The sequence below is a fragment of the Oncorhynchus nerka genome, linkage group LG1 (assembly GCF_034236695.1).
Source record: "Oncorhynchus nerka isolate Pitt River linkage group LG1, Oner_Uvic_2.0, whole genome shotgun sequence".
Classification (NCBI taxonomy): domain Eukaryota; kingdom Metazoa; phylum Chordata; class Actinopteri; order Salmoniformes; family Salmonidae; genus Oncorhynchus; species Oncorhynchus nerka.
In genome coordinates this window covers 45,393,503-45,414,881 of record NC_088396.1, presented here as the reverse complement: position 1 = coordinate 45,414,881, position 21,379 = coordinate 45,393,503, and the positions used below count along the sequence as shown (strand labels likewise).

Below are 21,379 nucleotides of genomic sequence, written 5' to 3'. Positions count from 1 at the left end.
ACACACCAGGATCCATTTGGAGGAGGCCAGTGGTTTGAAATCATAAATATTCTGTTTTCTGATGAAAGCACTTCCCAGCTATAGTAGCCTACATTTGACATGCAGCTAGAAAAATGTGCAAGATGTCCTGACCTGCATAATGTAATACTAATGACACACACAGTGCTCTGTAATCAAGCTGTCACTCCTGACCTGTGCTGCATAATGTAATACTAATGACACACACAGTGCTCTGTTATCAAGCTGTCACTCCTGACCTGCGCTGCATAATGTAATACTAATGACACACACAGTGCTCTGTTATCAAGCTGTCACTCCTGACCTGCATAATGTAATACTAATGACACACACAGTGCTGTTATCAAGATGTCACTCCTGACCTGCGCTGCATAATGTAATACTAATGACACACACAGTGCTCTGTTATCAAGATGTCCTGACCTGCGCTGCATAATGTAATACTAATGACACACACAGTGCTGTTATCAAGATGTCACTCCTGACCTGCGCTGCATAATGTAATACTAATGACACACACAGTGCTCTTTTATCAAGCTGTCACTCCTGACCTGCATAATGTAATACTAATGACACACACAGTGCTCTGTTATCAAGATGTCCTGACCTGCGCTGCATAATGTAATACTAATGACACACACAGTGCTCTGTTATCAAGATGTCACTCCTGACCTGCGCTGCATAATGTAATACTAATGACACACACAGTGCTCTGTTATCAAGATGTCCTGACCTGCGCTGCATAATGTAATACTAATGACACACACAGTGCTCTGTTATCAAGTTGTCACTCCTGACCTGCGCTGCATAATGTAATACTAATGACACACACAGTGCTCTGTTATCAAGATGTCCTGACCTGCGCTGCATAATGTAATACTAATGACACACACAGTGCTCTGTTATCAAGCTGTCACTCCTGACCTGCGCTGCATTATGTAATACTAATGACACACACAGTGCTCTGTTATCAAGCTGTCACTCCTGACCTGCATAATGTAATACTAATGACACACACAGTGCTCTGTTATCAAGATGTCCTGACCTGCGCTGCATAATGTAATACTAATGACACACACAGTGCTCTGTTATCAAGCTGTCACTCCTGACCTGCGCTGCATAATGTAATACTAATGACACACACAGTGCTCTGTTATCAAGCTGTCACTCCTGACCTGCGCTGCATAATGTAATACTAATGACACACACAGTGCTCTGTTATCAAGCTGTCACTCCTGACCTGCGCTGTATAATGTAATACTAATGACACACACAGTGCTCTGTTATCAAGATGTCCTGACCTGCGCTGCATAATGTAATACTAATGACACACACAGTGCTCTGTTATCAAGATGTCCTGACCTGCGCTGCATAATGTAATACTAATGACACACACAGTGCTCTGTTATCAAGCTGTCACTCCTGACCTGCGCTGCATAATGTAATACTAATGACACACACAGTGCTCTGTTATCAAGATGTCCTGACCTGCGCTGCATAATGTAATACTAATGACACACACAGTGCTCTGTTATCAAGTTGTCACTCCTGACCTGCGCTGCATAATGTAATACTAATGACACACACAGTGCTCTGTTATCAAGATGTCCTGACCTGCGCTGCATAATGTAATACTAATGACACACACAGTGCTCTGTTATCAAGCTGTCACTCCTGACCTGCGCTGCATAATGTAATACTAATGACACACACAGTGCTCTTTTATCAAGATGTCCTGACCTGCGCTGCATAATGTAATACTAATGACACACACAGTGCTGTTATCAAGATGTCACTCCTGACCTGCGCTGCATAATGGAATACTAATGACACACACAGTGCTCTTTTATCAAGCTGTCACTCCTGACCTGCATAATGTAATACTAATGACACACACAGTGCTCTGTTATCAAGCTGTCACTCCTGACCTGCGCTGCATAATGTAATACTAATGACACACACAGTGATGTTATCAAGATGTCACTCCTGACCTGCGCTGCATAATGTAATACTAATGACACACACAGTGCTCTTTTATCAAGATGTCCTGACCTGCGCTGCATAATGTAATACTAATGACACACACAGTGCTGTTATCAAGATGTCCTGACCTGCGCTGCATAATGTAATACTAATGACACACACAGTGCTCTTTTATCAAGCTGTCACTCCTGACCTGCATAATGTAATACTAATGACACACACAGTGCTCTGTTATCAAGATGTCCTGACCTGCGCTGCATAATGTAATACTAATGACACACACAGTGCTCTTTTATCAAGCTGTCACTCCTGACCTGCATAATGTAATACTAATGACACACACAGTGCTCTGTTATCAAGATGTCCTGACCTGCGCTGCATAATGTAATACTAATGACACACACAGTGCTCTGTTATCAAGATGTCCTGACCTGCGCTGCATAATGTAATACTAATGACACACACAGTGCTCTGTTATCAAGCTGTCACTCCTGACCTGCGCTGCATAATGTAATACTAATGACACACACAGTGCTCTTTTATCAAGATGTCCTGACCTGCGCTGCATAATGTAATACTAATGACACACACAGTGCTGTTATCAAGATGTCACTCCTGACCTGCGCTGCATAATGGAATACTAATGACACACACAGTGCTCTTTTATCAAGCTGTCACTCCTGACCTGCATAATGTAATACTAATGACACACACAGTGCTCTGTTATCAAGCTGTCACTCCTGACCTGCGCTGCATAATGTAATACTAATGACACACACAGTGCTGTTATCAAGATGTCACTCCTGACCTGCGCTGCATAATGTAATACTAATGACACACACAGTGCTCTTTTATCAAGATGTCCTGACCTGCGCTGCATAATGTAATACTAATGACACACACAGTGCTGTTATCAAGATGTCCTGACCTGCGCTGCATAATGTAATACTAATGACACACACAGTGCTCTTTTATCAAGCTGTCACTCCTGACCTGCATAATGTAATACTAATGACACACACAGTGCTCTGTTATCAAGATGTCCTGACCTGCGCTGCATAATGTAATACTAATGACACACACAGTGCTGTTATCAAGATGTCACTCCTGACCTGCGCTGCATAATGTAATACTAATGACACACACAGTGCTCTGTTATCAAGCTGTCACTCCTGACCTGCATAATGTAATACTAATGACACACACAGTGCTCTGTTATCAAGATGTCACTCCTGACCTGCATAATGTAATACTAATGACACACACAGTGCTCTGTTATCAAGATGTCACTCCTGACCTGCGCTGCATAATGTAATACTAATGACACACACAGTGCTCTGTTATCAAGATGTCCTGACCTGCGCTGCATAATGTAATACTAATGACACACACAGTGCTGTTATCAAGATGTCCTGACCTGCGCTGCATAATGTAATACTAATGACACACACAGTGCTCTGTTATCAAGATGTCCTGACCTGCGCTGCATAATGTAATACTAATGACACACACAGTGCTCTGTTATCAAGCTGTCACTCCTGACCTGCGCTGCATAATGTAATACTAATGACACACACAGTGCTCTGTTATCAAGCTGTCACTCCTGACCTGCGCTGCATAATGTAATACTAATGACACACACAGTGCTCTGTTATCAAGCTGTCACTCCTGACCTGCGCTGCATAATGTAATACTAATGACACACACAGTGCTCTGTTATCAAGCTGTCCTGACCTGCGCTGCATAATGTAATACTAATGACACACACAGTGCTCTGTTATCAAGCTGTCCTGACCTGCGCTGCATAATGTAATACTAATGACACACACAGTGCTCTGTTATCAAGCTGTCAAGCCTCTAATAATATTTTCCTTGGCAGCCATGTAAACAGCGGCTGTTGAAGAACATAATGATCAAACTACATTGTGAATGTACTGGCTGCACCGTCTTGAGTTCAAAATGAGTCTGTAAAAGCTTATCTTGAAGTGTTTCGTAATGTTCCATTTGGAGCTCTGAAATAAGTGCAGCGTGTATGCATATATAATATGACTGTAAGGTACTGTGGGTGGTTGGATGGATGGAGACGTAGGATGAGGTTGGGGGTGGAGGCTCACTTCTTTTTATTTATTTTATTTACATACAGGTGGATGCTATCTTTTCAATTATATTAATTTGTGTATTGCACCTATAGCCCCCGCCTCCTCCCAACAAGAAAATAACAAATTGTGTAAAGATTTGGTCACAAATAAAGCCTTTGAAGATCAATGCATCACATTTGTATCTCATCGACATAGAACGAAATGGTGTCCCATAGAAAAGAGGAGTCTCAGATTCACTACTGACCTGAATGACTGTCAGCTTGTGTCCCCGTTCTGTTCCCCCAGCTCCGTTCGCAGTGACGTTCTCCTTTGATGTGGGAAACGGGCCGGTGGTCCTGGCCATTAAGTCCCACATGCCCCTGAATGACAGGCAGTGGCACTATGTGAGGGCGGAGCGCAGCGTGAAGGAGGCCTCCCTGCAGGTGGACCAGCTACCCCTGCGCTTCCTGGAAGCTCCATCTGAGGGACACCTCCGCCTCCGGCTCAACAGCCAGCTGTTTGTGGGTAGGACCAGCCTCATAGTCTCAATCTCAACAGCCAGCTGTTTGTGGGTAGGACCAGCCTCATAGTCTCAATCTCAACAGCCAGCTGTTTGTGGGTAGGACTGGCTTCATAGTCTCAGTGTCAACAGCCAGCTGTTTGTGGGTAGGACCAGCCTCATAGTCTCAATCTCAACAGCCAGCTGTTTGTGGGTAGGACTGGCCTCATAGTCTCAGTCTCAACAGCCAGCTGTTTGTGGGTAGGACTGGTCTCATAGTCTCAGTCTCAACAGCCAGCTGTTTGTGGGTAGGACCAGCCTCATAGTCTCAGGCTCAACAGCCAGCTGTGTGTTGGTAGGGCTGGCCTCATAGTCTCAGTCTCATCAGCCAGCTGTGTGTTGGTAGGGCTGGCCTCATAGTCTCAGTCTCATCAGCCAGCTGTGTGTTGGTAGGGTTGGCCTCATAGTCTCAGTCTCAACAGCCAGCTGTGTGTTGGTAGAGCTGGCCTCATAGTCTCAGTCTCATCAGCCAGCTGTGTGTTGGTAGGGCTGGCCTCAAGGACTCAGTCTCATCAGCCAGCTGTGTGTTGGTAGGGCTGGCCTCATAGTCTCAGTCTCATCAGCCAGCTGTGTGTTGGTAGGGCTGGCCTCATAGTCTCAGTCTCATCAGCCAGCTGTGTGTTGGTAGGGCTGGCCTGGCCTCATAGCCTTAGTTTCAGTCTCATCAGCCAGCTGTGTGTTGGTAGGGTTGGCCTCATAGTCTCAGTCTCATCAGCCAGCTGTGTGTTGGTAGGGCTGGCCTCACAGTCTCAGTCTCAACAGCGAGCTGTGTGTTGGTAGGGCTGGCCTCATAGTCTCAGTCTCATCAGCCAGCTGTGTGTTGGTAGGGCTGGCCTCATAGTCTCAGTCTCATCAGCCAGCTGTGTGTTGGTAGGGCTGGCCTGGCCTCATAGCCTTAGTTTCAGTCTCATCAGCCAGCTGTGTGTTGGTAGGGTTGGCCTCATAGTCTCAGTCTCATCAGCCAGCTGTGTGTTGGTAGGGCTGGCCTCACAGTCTCAGTCTCATCAGCTAGCTGTGTGCTGGTAGGGCTGGCCTGGCCTCATAGCCTTAGTTTCAGTCTCATCAGCCATCTGTGTGTTGGTAGGGCTGGCCTCATAGTCTCAGTCTCATCAGCCAGCTGTGTGTTGGTAGGGCTGGCCTCATAGTCTCAGTCTCATCAGCCAGCTGTGTGTTGGTAGGGCTGGCCTCATAGTCTCAGTCTCATCATCCAGCTGTGTGTTGGTAGGGCTGGCCTCATAGTCTCAGTCTCAACAGCCAGCTGTTTGTGGGTAGGACCAGCCTCATAGTCTCAGTCTCAACAGCCAGCTGTGTGTTGGTAGGGCTGGCCTCATAGTCTCAGTCTCATCAGCCAGCTGTGTGTTGGTAGGGCTGGCCTCATAGTCTCAGTCTCATCAGCCAGCTGTGTGTTGGTAGGGCTGGCCTCATAGTCTCAGTCTCATCAGCCAGCTGTGTGTTGGTAGGGCTGGCCTCATAGTCTCAGTCTCATCAGCCAGCTGTGTGTTGGTAGGGCTGGCCTCATAGTCTCAGTCTCAACAGCCAGCTGTTTGTGGGTAGGACCAGCCTCATAGTCTCAGTCTCAACAGCCAGCTGTGTGTTGGTAGGGCTGGCCTCATAGTCTCAGTCTCATCAGCTAGTTGTGTGTTGGTAGGGCTGGCCTGGCCTCATAGCCTTAGTTTCAGTCTCATCAGCCAGCTGTGTGTTGGTAGGGCTGGCCTCATAGTCTCAGTCTCATCAGCCAGCTGTGTGTTGGTAGGGCTGGCCTCATAGTCTCAGTCTCAACAGCCAGCTGTGTGTTGGTAGGGCTGGCCTCATAGTCTCAGGCTCAACAGCCAGCTGTGTGTTGGTAGGGCTGGCCTCATAGTCTCGGTCTCATCAGCCAGCTGTGTGTTGGTAGAGCTGGCCTCATAGTCTCAGTCTCAACAGCCAGCTGTGTGTTGGTAGGGCTGGCCTCATAGTCTCAGTCTCATCAGCCAGCTGTGTGTTCGTAGGGCTGGCCTCATAGTCTCAGTCTCATCAGCCAGCTGTGTGTTGGTAGGGCTGGCCTCATAGTCTCAGTCTCAACAGCCAGCTGTTTGTGGGTAGGACCAGCCTCATAGTCTCAGTCTCAACAGCCAGCTGTGTGTTGGTAGGGCTGGCCTCATAGTCTCAGTCTCATCAGCTAGTTGTGTGTTGGTAGGGCTGGCCTGGCCTCATAGCCTTAGTTTCAGTCTCATCAGCCAGCTGTGTGTTGGTAGGGCTGGCCTCATAGTCTCAGTCTCATCAGCCAGCTGTGTGTTGGTAGGGCTGGCCTCATAGTCTCAGTCTCAACAGTCAGCTGTGTGTTGGTAGGGCTGGCCTCATAGTCTCAGGCTCAACAGCCAGCTGTGTGTTGGTAGGGCTGGCCTCATAGTCTCGGTCTCATCAGCCAGCTGTGTGTTGGTAGAGCTGGCCTCATAGTCTCAGAGTCATCAGCCAGCTGTGTGTTGGTAGGGCTGGCCTCATAGTCTCAGTCTCAACAGCCAGCTGTGTGTTGGTAGGGCTGGCCTCATAGTCTCAGGCTCAACAGCCAGCTGTGTGTTGGTAGGGCTGGCCTCATAGTCTCAGTCTCAACAGCCAGCTGTGTGTTGGCAGGGCTAGGGTGAACAGTCCCTCTGTGGATTAATATGTACATAGAGCAGTTCTAAATGTGTTACCATATAAACCATGTAAATTAGTTGTAACTAATACAGTATTTTCAAATACAAAGCAAGGACTTTTATTTATGTGGTCTCTGTTTCAATCCCTGGCATCTCCACCATTGTTTGGCTCCCGAGTGGCGCAGCGGTTTAAGACACTGCATCTCAGTGCATATGCCGTCACTAGTCCCTGATTGGAATCCAGGCTGCATCACATCCTGGAAGTCCCATTGGGTGGCGCACAATCGGCCCAGCGTCAATTATTTTTTTACCTTTATTTAACTAGGCAAGTCAGTTAAGAACAAACTGTTATTCCTAGGCCGTTTCAATGACGGGGCAGAACGACAGATATGTACCTTGTCAGCTCGGGGATATGAACTTGCAACCTTTCGGTTACTAGTCCAACGCTCTAACCACTAGGCTACCCTGCCACCCGATACCTGAATACCTGAAATATGATTTGAACCCAGGTCTGGTTGTAACATTGTAACAGGCATTATGAACTAGTTATAACCTGTCGTCCCTCCTCCAGGGGGAACAGCAGCTAGTACTCAGTAGAATATGATGCGTTATATACTAATTGTGTTATAACACTGTAATAAACATATGAACTAGTTATAACCTGTCGTCCCTCCTCCAGGGGGAACAGCAGCTAGTACTCAGTAGAATATGATGCGTTATATACTAATTGTGTTATAACACTGTAATAAACATATGAACTAGTTATAACCTGTCGTCCCTCCTCCAGGGGGAACAGCAGCTAGTACTCAGTAGAATATGATGCGTTATATACTAATTGTGTTATAACACTGTAATAAACATATGAACTAGTTATAACCTGTCGTCCCTCCTCCAGGGGGAACGGCGGCTAGGCAGAGGGGCTTCTTGGGTTGCATCAGAACTCTGACTATAAACGGTGTGACCTTTAACCTGGAGGAGCGGGCTAAGATGACCCCGGGGGTGAGCGCTGGCTGCCCCGGCCACTGCAGTGGCTCCAGCAGTCTCTGCCACAACAGCGGGAGGTGCATTGAGAAGAACAGCGGCTACGTCTGTGACTGCTCTCAGTCTGCCTATGGGGGGCCCTCCTGCAAGGAAGGTGTGAAACGCATAGTAACTCCATCACAGAGGTTAAGGGGTTGATTTAGCTGTAATGTTGTTTCATCTATTCATTCTGATGCTGAATCTATGATTCTAACCTTTAACTTCAAGTGTACATACAAAACATGCACTTCCATTTTGTATATTATCATTTCTAACAGCTGGGTGAAAAGTTCCCTCGCCAAGTGCAATCTGCTGCAGTCAGGAGAAGTTGATTAACATAGAGCTGTGTCACGACAGCCCTTTTACAGAAATCTAACATCGCTCAGAGGTGATGAAAACCTTGAATATTTAGTGTTTTCAAGTGAAATATTCGATGCCAGCAAAGATCTTAGGCCAAAGATCTTATCAAGATCTTATCCTCAGTCCTACTGTTCACTTGCTCTTGAAGTATTGAAGTAGAGGTGTTGAGATCAGTGGCAGAGTGCAGATTGGAGTCCATCTGAAGAAGAGATCAAAGAGGGATGAGATGAGATGACAGATCCTTCCTCCTCCGCTGTCTTTGGTCTGTCTCTGCTCTCACATTCACACTAATCTAGGCCTCCATTATCATGGAGCAGACAAGCCTGAAATATTCCACTGGTCTGAAATACAATAGTCTCACTTTGATCCAATCCCACTACCGTAGCATCTGGAACACAGAACTTACACAATATTGTTATTTTTTTAAACGTTTTTCTTTTTACTTTTAGATGGCCATAAACATATTAGCAGAATGGCAGATGCTCTTTAAGTTGCTGCCTCTGGGGTAGTTACTATAGCATGATGGCTAGCAACAAGTAAGAGAGGACCATATTGTGCTGGACTGTCACCCATGATAAAATACATTACCTAACCCATGCTCTCTCTCCCTGTCCCTACAGAGGTGTCTGTGTCGTTTAACAGAGAGTCGTCTGTGACCTACACCTTCCAGGAGCCTTTCTCTGTGATGCAGAATAGGAGCTTCCAGGCCTCCAGTGTCTACAGAGGGAACAGCAGGGCCAGAGAGAACATGGCTTTCATCTTCATGACCACACAGAGCCCTGCCATGCTGCTCACTGTCAGCACCTTCAGCCAGCAATACATAGCAGTCATCCTGGCACGCAACGGTAGGGACACGTCTAGGATTATCAAGGTAGGCTTCAACCCTTTGAATTCACAGTTTAACCCAGCTTGTGTTGTGGTCTACAGGGAGTATCCAGATCTGGTACCATCTCCATGTGGACAGGAGACCAGATGTGTTCAGTCCCAGACCCTCCAGCCTGGCAGACGGACGCCTCCACCGTATCAGAATCCACCGTGAGGGAAAAGACGTCTACCTACAGGTGAGCAATGGATAAATATGGGATTTTTACAACAAATGGGATTCCTACATTTGATGTATGAAATAGAAATGTAGGAACAGGAGAGGGTGAGGAGCAGGGGAGAGAGAATCAGGTGAGGAGCAGGGGAGAGTGAAGAGGGTGAGGAGCAGGGGAGAGAGAATATGGTGAGGAGCAGGGGAGAGAGAATATGGTGAGGAGCAGGGGAGAGAGAATATTGTGAGGAGCAGGGGAGAGTGAAGAGGGTGAGGAGCAGGGGAGAGAGAATAGGGTGAGGAGCAGGGGAGAGAGAATAGGGTGAGGAGTAGGGCGGTGAAGAGGGTGAGGAGCAGGAGGGTGAGGAGTAGGGGGTGAGGAATAGGGCGGTGAAGAAGGTGAGGAGCAGGAGGGTGAAGAGTGTGAGGAGTAGGCTAGTGAAGAGTGTGAGGAGTAGGGGGTGAAGAGGGTGAGGAGTAGGAGGTGAAGAGTGTGAGGAGTAGGCTAGTGAAGAGTGTGAGGAGTAGGGGGTGAAGAGTGTGAGGAGTAGGGGGTGAAGACGGTGAGGAGTAGGGGGTGAAGAGGGTGAGGAGTAGGGGGTGAAGAGGGTGAGGAGCAGGGCGGTGAAAATGTTGAGGAGCAGGAGGGTTGTGTGTGTTCTTCACACCTCCATGTCCTTTTTTCCCTATCCACTAGATTGACAAGGACATGAACCTAAAGTACAGCCTGTCATCAGCCACAGAGTTCATCTCCATCAAATCACTGATCTTGGGGAAGGTCACAGGTGAGCCCACCAGAGAAATGAGAACGTGTTTGTTAAGGTAGTTTGAAATGATTAAATGACTGGAGGCTACAGTCATGGTTTTTACTGTAAATGAACAGCCTACCACAGTGCAGGGATTAGAAGAATCAGTCTTTGCAATTAAGTCAAAGCTTGTAAGCTGGAAGAGCTAGACGAGTCGTGTCTGTGATATAACTTGATATAGACAATCTAAGCACTAGATTTGGTCAAATAATCACTTCTGGCATCTGCTATAGATTTGACAGGCTGATTCGGAGGGTTGTCATCCACCCCACCAGGACATTGTATCTGTCTAATAATCTGTTTGACATATTGCACGCATCACAAACCTTGGGAGTTTATCACTTCAAACATTAGTCAGGAGTAAATGGAACTGTGAAGCAAACCAAGCGTAATTTGTCTAACACAGAGATTCACAATAGTTTAGGGAACGAGTAAATCTATGCTAATTGACAACATCATTTGCATTTCAAAACAAATGTATTAATTTTATCATTAAGGTACTGGGGATCTCCTATGGGATGAGGATGCATATATGTACGAATAGATGCTGTCTATACCTGTACATTATTTTGAGAAGAACACTGTTTTAAGACATTGATCGTTGACGATGTATTAGATATTTAGAAGGATTGAATCAAAAATACTAAACATAGGCAGGCCTAAGCATCAATCATTTTAAATGGTTTCCAATTTTTCATCAAACTCATGAAAAGTCATGAAAGTAAAGTTAAACACACAAAATCTAAACCACATTATGTAAATCTGGGTTATTGTATACAGGACAAAACATCCATTCCCTCTAGAGTATGCCTGTTCTATCTTTCACACATACTGTATTCATATGACTCCAGCACAGCACAACAGCATCCACTACTTACAACGTGTTTTCTGCAGGATGAAAGGAAATACATTCTTGGCTGGGTTATGTCTCCTAGGGATCTATTAAGTCAAAAGGAATGCTGCAGCACCACAAACAAAGACCAATGATGAACATGGTGGCGATGATCATCGTTAAACTTTTTGGGGATCAATTACACTACTTCCTGTACAGTAAATTGCCCCCAATGGGAAGTATGGTAATTATAGATTTCAAACCAATTAGATACAATATTACTTTAAAGGGAACAAGCTGTTGAATGTTGACCCTCGTGGTCTGATTGGCTCCATTATATTTAAATATCTAATATCTTTAGACAAATTACAAGCACACACTGATCTCTCTTGTATCTTATGCCCATCTACTCTTGTCCTTAACACAAATCAAAATAGCAAATTGCTTTCAGAGCTCGTATCTCTGATTTAATGATATTCAAGTGCTCTAAGCAGCCGGCATATTTGGCAGTTGTTATGATTCATTTACTGCAAATGCTGAGAAATCTTTAAATTAATTTATTGTCCTCGACTAACCTGTACCCCCAGCACATTGACTCGGTACCCCCAGCACATTGACTCGGTACCCCCAGCACATTGACTTATGACCCCCAGCACATTGACATTGACTGCAAATTGACTGAGCACAACTCTACCCCCAGCACATTGACTGGTACCCCCAGCACATTGACTCGGTACCCCAGCACATTGACTCGGTACCCCCAGCACATTGACTCGGTACCCCCAGCACATTGACTCGGTACCCCCAGCACATTGACTCGGTACCCCCAGCACATTGACTCGGTACCCCCAGCACATTGACTCGGTACCCCCAGCACATTGACTCGGTACCCCCAGCACATTGACTCGGTACCCCCAGCACATTGACTCGGTACCCCCAGCACATTGACTCGGTACCCCTGCACATTGACTCGGTACCCCCTGTACATAGCCTCGTTATTGTTATTTTATAGTTTTTTTTTTACTTTAGTTTATTTAGTAAATATTTTCTTAACTTGTTTTTATTCAAACTGCACTGTTGGAATACCTGTTGTATTCAGCGCATGTGAACAAATAAACTTTGGACTTGATTTTAGTGGAGCTCTAATTGGATTTGTATAGAGTTCATATGTATTTACGGACTGTCTCATTGAACACAACAAGCAGGGACAATTGACATACAGTCTCAAGAGGGCCTGTTCAGTGGTTCATGCTATCTCACATTGACAAAGAGAGAGTTTGCTTTGAGGGATGCTACCCAACATGTGCATTAGTCAAGGTGAGATACTGATGTCGTTGTGGTCGTCGGTGGACGTTGGATTGCTTTATTACCATTCTGATTAATCAGGTAAATCTGTGAGTTTGATTAGTACCTTCCTTGTTGTTTACATAGTTGACACTATGGATGAGGAAGTGATGCGGGCAGGATCTAAGGGCTTCATTGGCTGCCTGTCCTCAGTCCAGTTCAATCACATGGCTCCACTGAAGGCAGCGCTACTGAACCGTGCCAGCTCATTGGTCAGCGTACGGGGTCACTTGGTGGAGTCTAACTGTGCTGCGCTGGCTGACTCAACAATATTTCACTCTCAATCAGGTGAGGAATGTAGAATGTATTCAGAATATACTGTATTTCTGTGGACGATGTCGTCTAACATTTTAATATTGTACACTGTCAACACCGAAGCCGGGATAGAGTTTTCAGTCTACAGATTCTTCCATTGTCACAATGACGGTTCCCAAGGGAACGTTGCTCATTGTTTTATGTCGGTCCCCTGTCCTCAAACAAATGACAGATCAATGATGTAATACATTCCTCATGATGTCACCGCACTCTCTTCCCTCTTCCGGTAGATCATTCAGAGACAGTCGGCAGAGGCAGGGGGCCATTAAGGAACGCTTCACAAAGCAACTATGCGGTAATTGGAGGTGAGATTTCCAATTCAGAGTTGTTAAAGTGCTCAATTGCCAAAGTCAGTGTCCTGTGAAATGAGCCCCGGCTATCTCTGCCTCTTGCTCTCTCCTCAGACGTTTTCTTGGAATAATGTGTGTCTGTCAGGACAGGATAACATGCCACAATTTAGACATTTCCAGCACTGGAGAGACTTCCAAAGTAATTACCCAGAAGGGCTGTTATTTGCACTGTAAAGTAAGTCTAGGTCCAAAAGGCTCATTAACAGCTTCTACCCCCAAGCCATAAGACTGCTGAACAGTTCATCAAATGGCCACTCAGACACTCCTTATCTATGCATAGTCACTTTACAAATGACCTCGACTAACCTGTACCCCTGCACATTAACTCAGTACCGGTACCCCCTTTATATAGCCTCGTTATTGGTATGTATATATCTTGTTACTTTATTTATTTATTTTTTACTTTAATTTATTTATTTAGTAAATATTTTCTTAACTCTTTCTTGAACTGCATTGTTGGTATGGGCTTGTAAGTAAGCTTTTCACAGGTAAGGTCTACTACACCTGTTGTATTCGGCGCATGTGACATACAATCTGATTTGATTTAAAAGGTCTTATGAATTGACTTTAAGTCAGATATGTTTGTAGATAATGAAGCTAATGGATAAAAAAAAGGGAAAAATGAAGACCGAATACCATTCCTAATTAAATTTGGGAACGCTTTATTTGACACCTAGTGTCATAATATGCCATAACCTGTCGTAATATGGTCATGAAACATATTTAGATCTGTTGTGACATATACTGCATTATTTTATGGCTGGTTATGACACCTACATAAGAGTGTCAAAACCCACAAAACCTACCACACAAGGCAAAACAATCCATTACACCATTGTCTACTTGTAAACAGTATGTTTATCTTATAGAACTTTTTCTGTTATTGACCATATTAAGTTATCATTGTAATTGCGCACACATTGATGTCAGACATGCACATACCCCAATGCTCTGTTGCTGATGACTGGGATGAATGCAGGAGCAGGACAAGACACCCTCTTTGTGACTGATGACTGACATTAGGGCATGTACGTGAAAGGTCCATCTGGCTTATATGATTATGATGGTCATAATGCTTCATGATAGTGTCATAAAGTGTGTTTTCTTAGTCCAAATAAAGTGACACAGGATGGTCATAATGCTTCATGATAGTGTTATAAAGTTTTTCAAAATACAATGAAAAAAAAACATGACTGTAAAGAATGAATTACAACATGTATTTATTTATTTAACTTCTAAATCGTATTTTTTATTCAAATCAGTTTTTTTCCCTGTGAATAAGTTTCCTTTCATTTGAAAGTCTGTTTCTGCAGCCTCGCTCAAGGTCTTCACCTCCACTCCTGGATGCAGTAGATGCAATAGTTTCTCTGAAAAATACAAGTAAAGACAGAAATCAGAATAGAGTATTCTACAATGCAGTGACACCACTAAAGAAAGCTGAAAACTAAAACGTTATACCAAATATATTATGGCAATAGCAAACACTTTCACACATTATCAAATACATTACAATCCAGTTTTCTCAATGTTTTCATAACATAGCTAAAGCTAGCTGTCAACTATTCATGTAGCTAGCTAGCTAACAGTTAGCTACCATCTAGTTAAGTGGTCACCAATGGGTGGATCACGATTGACTGGTTGAGCTCCAAGGCATTCCTTGTCGATTGCCAAACATTTCTGTGAAAACCCAAAGATAAGCCGTGCGTTCCTATTTCTTTAATTTGTGTCGTGCCGGGTATAAAACGTGTTCCCGTTTTGAACCATCTCATATGTCTCAAGGCACAAACTCAGCCTTCCCGTTGGGGAGCAATTCAAGTGGACTATAGGCCTTCCACTGGCCAATTGGATGGCTCAGATTATTGTGTCTGCAGTAACGTAGCAGGCGTAAAAAGAAAGCTACAGCAAAGTTGATGTGACATTTCTAAACTTTTAGAGACTGTCAACAATTACAACAAAGAGCTGCTGTTTTTACGAGTGAGTTCATGTTTACGTTTTTATTCAGCACTGTCAACACTTTCTATTCAACACTTTTATACTCCATAAAAATCTACCTTCACACTACTTCCACTTGCACTACAACAATCACTGCAGCTGCAATGAATGAGTTGGAAAGTGTATCGATGAGCTTGCGTTATTTTTAGCAGCTTTGGTATTTTTTTTAAAATTGAGGAATATTTCATTTTCTCTGATCATAGGAGAAACAACATGAATTTGTGCATGAAGCAGAAATAATACAGTACAACTCTAGTTTTGTTAACAGCTGGAAGATGGTGTCCCTATTTGGTCATTGAGGAAAGGGAGAGCAAAGGGTGTTGAGAGGCGGACCCTGCTGGCTTCTTCCTCCGCTGAGACTGACCATCAGATAAAGGCTCCATCAGTGCATAAATGTATGCTCACCTAGGGCTGTGGTGGTCGTGCAAATAACTGTGGTAATTGACAATTAATTAACATCAACATAAACAATTTGACATGCACTTGATAATATTCCCACCCATCAAGATTAATTTGTATTTATAATGGCCCACAAAAAAACATCATCCGTAGCCTGCAATCCAATAGGGATGTTATGTGTGGTACCTCTTTAATATGTAAGCATAGGCAGTGTGTCCATAATGCTAGGGGAAGCTAAACTTTTGCTAATGTAAATTCAGTTAAATTGCCAAAATGATATGGCCTAATTAGCTTTCTCCTGTCTATACAGAAATAAATACAATTGTTAAAAAAATTGGCTACTAAAGCATGATTTGGCCACAGAGGATCATTAGCTTCTTCTTTGTTTTATTAAATCGTATTGCCTACAGTCAGAAGGAAAAACGGTGCACGCAATCTGGGGAGATTATTGTGTTGCGACTGTCTGTGAAAAGTAGAGGACAAGCCAGGCATATTGAAATATTTCAAAATACAATCTCAGGGAAACCTAGTTTGGAAATCAAATGGTTATTGCTGTAAAGAGAGGAAAATGAAAACCTAATCTTTCTGTTATCAACATCTTATTTGCACCAGCAGAGAGCATTGACAATATCTCCGCTGAGTGTGCCACTGTGCATATTCACTACTTATCATTGTTGGGTCAGTGCTACTTAAAAGTTTGTTGTTTGACAATAATTTCCTCCTCCAGTTTAGATGGGACGTCATATTATATTTGTGTCTCCCCTTCTCGTAGGCATATTATATGGATAGGGCTCTTTTTATTGATCTGCTTGTCAGTGTCAGCAGAGTAGGCTTCCCTGTAATGTGTCATATTAAAAATGATTCTGCTAATGTCTCCAGTCATATAAAATGTTGTGGTACTCCATGAAATGGGGTTATGAAAGGCCACATTTTTCAAATGCAAATAAAGAAGAAACTTATCTGTGTCACGATCGTTAGAATAACTGGACCAAAGCTCAGCGTGATCTGGGTTCCACATCTTTTTATTACTAGGTGAAACTTACAGCAAAACAAAACAATAAATAACAAAACGAAACGTGAAGCTGCTATAGTACTCACAGGCAACTATACAATGTCAAGATCCCACAAAGGGGAAATAGCTGCCTAAAGCTGCCTCTGATTGGGAACCATACCAGGCCAACATAGAAATATAATGACCTAGATGACCCACCCTCGTCACAACTCAACCTAACCAACATAGAGAATAAAAGCTCTCTATGGTCAGGGCGTGACAATCTGATACATAGCCTAGGCCTACTCTATGCTACATGCCTCATCCATGCTTTTTTTGCGAACAGTGATTGATTTGGATTATTAGCCTAAATCATGACTATGCAATCTACTCATCACATTACGAATAGTAGACTATCTTACATAAGTCTGCAAATGTGATGATGCATAGATTGCTTTATTATCAAGGTAAAAAAAATGTTTTAAATGTTTGTTTTAACATGTTGTAAAGCGGATTAATGGGCTTCATTTTAAGAAATACGGGGGGCATGATCATTCTGTAATCCTCTTTTAAATAGTGTCCAGTCAAAACTCTTACGGGTAATTATATACTGTAAGCCATATGGGCCTATCACGTACATGACCACATGTCAGTCATAAGTCCCAAAAAGGGTGTTTTGTCCTGCTCCGATATTCATCACCGTCAACACAGCACTGGGCTAGACACATGTTTGACATCAGTGTGTGCACAATTACAATGGTAATAAAATGGCCCGTTTTGAGAAATGTTATATAACATATTATTTATAAGTAGAATGGAATGGTTTGCCTTGTGTGGTAGGATTTGTGGGCTTTGACACTCTTATGTAGGTGTCATAAGCAGCCATAAAATATTGCAATATGTCACAACACGTCTAAATGTGTGTCATGACCATATCAGCGTTATGACAGATTATGTCAGCTCTTATGAAATATTATGACATGGTTATGACCGTGTCATAACGTGTTCTGACACTAGGTGCCAAATAAAGTGTTACCGTAAATTCTTGAAGTGTAAGAATCATATTTGGCAAGGGATTTTAAGTTTTAGCTCACAATTATCTCAGTGCCAGTTAAATTAATATGAAATGTACTTTTTCTGAGTCTAAACAGCTAAATTAATAAATACTTAATAAATAATATAGAAATCTGTCAAATCCTCACAACTGAAAGAACTTCCTCTGTAGTCCACTAAAAAACTTTCTCTGTAGTCCACTAAAGAACTTATTATATAGTCCACTAAAGAACTTATTATATAGTCCACTAAAGAACTTATTATATAGTCCACTAAATAACTTATTCTGTAGTCCACTAAAGAACTTATTATATTCCACTAAAGAACTTATTATATAGTCCACTAAAGAACTTATTCTGTAGTCCACTAAATAACTTATTATATAGTCCACTAAAGAACGTATTATATTCCACTAAAGAACTTATTATATAGTCCACTAAAGAACTTATTATATTCCACTAAAGAACTTCCTCTGTAGTCCAATAAAGATGGCTGCCCTTGCTCCCCCGCAGGTGTGGTGTCAGCAGTAGTCTTCATCACTCTGTGTGTAGTGGTGGTGATGACCCGTTTCCTGTACCAGCACCGGCAGGCCCAGAGAGACGCCAGCATCAAAGAGAAGGAGCACCGGACTAACCTGGAAACAGCCTACCGGAGAGAAGCAGCCTACCGTGCAGAACCAGCCTACCGGACAGAGTTCCACCTCCATGACAGTCATAGGTCCACCCTCAATGACAACAGGGAATACTACATCTGAACACCTGTGTCCCAGTCCCCTGGTCATCAGGGAAGGCCTCTCCTCTGAAAGTGGATTGGGAGGTGGAGATGTCACTGCAGAATTCCGGACAAGAAAATGGCCAAGAGTCCGAGCCCAGAACCCTTCTCCAGGGATTCTGCTCGGGAATTTGCCCACTGTCCGATTATTACAAAACATGTATGTAGTGGACTACACGTTTAGCAGGTGTTTAGGGCTGTAGGTGTATCATGTGGTCGGTAAAACTGTCAGACAATATGGAGCGAATATGCAGGTGTGTTTTTGGAACAATCTCTCAACCAGCAGAGGAAAGGACAGAGACAAAGAAGGAAAGGATCCATGAGAACATTGAATGTCACCTGTCACACCGTCTGAATGTGTCGTACAAACTCCTGAAGACATCATTCTTCTTGTGACCCCCAATATTCTTCAAGATTTTCCACATCGTTCTGTGGAATGTCCTAAATGACATCTGAAAGATGTAGGTCAAGCATGTAAGTGAACCGTGAACTCTGCCATGTGGCAATGACCGAACATTGAAATGAGAGAATGAAAGAATGAAGGACTTTACTGCTTTCTGTTAGAGTGCCTCTTCATGTTGTTTTAACCTCCTTTTTTCTAAACCCTTTAGATCTTTGTTTAAATTAATTAGTGTTCATTTGTGTTTCCTTTATGTGCTAAGGGAATCATAGATCTGAACATGAACCACCTGTACTGTAATCATCATCTGTTCAAGTCTATAACAAATGGATGGTGTAATTTGCTGTATTACACAATGCTGTAATTTATCTAAGTAATGTTTCAAAGATGGATAATGCTCAAAGGTGAAACATTTTGCTGTAAAGTAGAAAGATGAGTTTGTTCCGCCAGGTAAAGTCACTGATGTATATGTTTCACACAATAACAACAAAAAGACTAAACATAACAGCCTGATAGGGCCAGATCCTATCCTTTAGAGAAATGCCTGTGACTGGAATTTACCTCAACACATCTGCCATTTTAATCAATGTATGGTTGTGATAAAGTTCAAGTCACAAAGGTGTGTATGAAGAGAGGATCTCTAATCAGGTTTTTCTGATTATAACAATATTTGAAATGTATTTATGTTGTGTATAGTTGCAGTTGTACAGATATATTGTATAGATGTATATTTATTAATAAATTGAAGACTTTATTAATTGTATGTTGTAACGTGGCTTATTCCCATTCCTTGTAATAGTTCAGTTGACTGTGATGTCAATTAAAATTCTGAGCTTTGCAAGTCAATCTGATCTTCCCGAAATATAGTAACTTACATTTAAAATGTGTTGATTGTAAAAATCAATGTCCAATGCATGATTTAAAATGCCCTGTGTCCTCATCTAAACTCTCGTGATCCTCCAGGCAAATTTACATGCTTAATAGAGGTATGCTACAGTCAGTTGGAAATAGAACAATACAATGAGTCATCTTAAATGTCACTGTGGATGTAAAAGAATCCCCTAGTTCAAACACCACTCTATTGATGCACCAACCTTAAAAATACATCACTTTCTCTTTCGAAGAGCGGGGATAGAGTGCAGTCTGAAACCATAGAATACTCATCTGACTTCTGACTACTAGTTCGGCAGCGTCTGCCACTCTTTCAGCGCGGGGGAAGCACGCCTCTGTTTCATGCAGAGAATCAGAGCAGTTATTCCACTTTCGGGAGAAATGGTAACGCTGAATATAAACGCAACCTGTACAGTGTTGGTCCCACATTTCATGAACGTGGGACGCACAATAAGCTTATTTCTCAACTTTTGTGCACAAATTTGTTTACATCCCTGATAGCAAGCATTGCTCCTTTGCCAATATCATCCATCCACCTGACAGGTGTGGCATATCAAGAAGATGATTAAACAGCTTGAACATTACACAGTTGCACCTTGTGCCACAGATGTCTCAAGTTTTCAGGGAGTATTCATTTGACATGCTGATTGCAAAAATGTCCACCAGAGCTGTTATCAGATAATTTAATGTTAATTTCTCTACCATAATCTGCCTCCAATGTCATTTTAGAGAATTTGGCAGTACGCCCAACCGGCCTCACAACCGCAGTCCCACGTGTGGATGAGTGGCTTGTTGATATCAACGTTGTGAATAGAGTGACCCATGGTCGTGGTGGAGTTATGGTTTGGGCAGGTGTAAGCAATTATTTTTTTTTTTTTAATTGTACCTTTATTTAACTAGGCAAATTCAGTGGCACAGCTGTCTAAGGCACTGCATCTCAGTGCTAGAAGTGTTTTTAAAGGTAATTGTGACCAACAGATGCATATCTGTATTCCCAGTCATGTGAAGTTCATAGATTAGGGCCTAATGAGTTGATTTCAATTGACTGATTTCCTTATTTGAACTGTAACTCAGGAAGATATTTGAAATTGTTGCATGTTGCGTTGATATTTTTGTTCAGTATATGTTAATTGCATGCAAATAAAGGTTGATTCACAACCACACCTGCAACAGAAGCACAATTCGGGCCTTGGATTTGCAGGTGGAGGACTTCTGTGAGGAGAGGAGCAGCTCTACTACTTTAAGGAGATATCTGAAACACAGTTTCCAAATGCTGACTACACCAGCCACGCGCTTGCGTCCACCTGATTTTTGTCCATCCTCACCAGATGGAATTATGAAACTCAGGATTTAATATCAAAACCAACTGTAAACAAACTATATTAATTCGGTAGCAGGTCGAAACAGGCATGAAACATTCATGGACATTTAGCTCGCTAGCTATTGCTAGTTAGTTTGTCCTGGGAGATGGGTAGTCATTTTACCTGACACGCGTACAGTATGGTCCTCTTTGTATCTGGTTCCAGGTATATATGTTTCTCTACTCCAAAGATTAATTCACAGATAAAA

At 43.1% G+C, this 21,379-nt stretch overlaps 1 protein-coding gene across 1 annotated transcript in view; it reads left to right on the top strand.

Annotated features, from left to right (window-relative positions):
• The window catches only part of LOC115130610 (contactin-associated protein-like 5), an 82,096-nt gene extending 62,435 nt beyond the window's left edge, over positions 1-19,661 (top strand). The window contains exons 17-24 of the mRNA XM_065017335.1: positions 4,386-4,604; positions 8,149-8,388; positions 9,254-9,478; positions 9,561-9,694; positions 10,364-10,451; positions 12,736-12,936; positions 13,194-13,268; positions 18,261-19,661. Coding sequence (XP_064873407.1) covers positions 4,386-4,604; positions 8,149-8,388; positions 9,254-9,478; positions 9,561-9,694; positions 10,364-10,451; positions 12,736-12,936; positions 13,194-13,268; positions 18,261-18,502 — 1,424 coding nt within the window. The 3' untranslated portion in view covers positions 18,503-19,661. The remainder of the gene's footprint in view (positions 1-4,385; positions 4,605-8,148; positions 8,389-9,253; positions 9,479-9,560; positions 9,695-10,363; positions 10,452-12,735; positions 12,937-13,193; positions 13,269-18,260) is intronic.
• Positions 19,662-21,379: the final 1,718 nt, after the last annotated feature.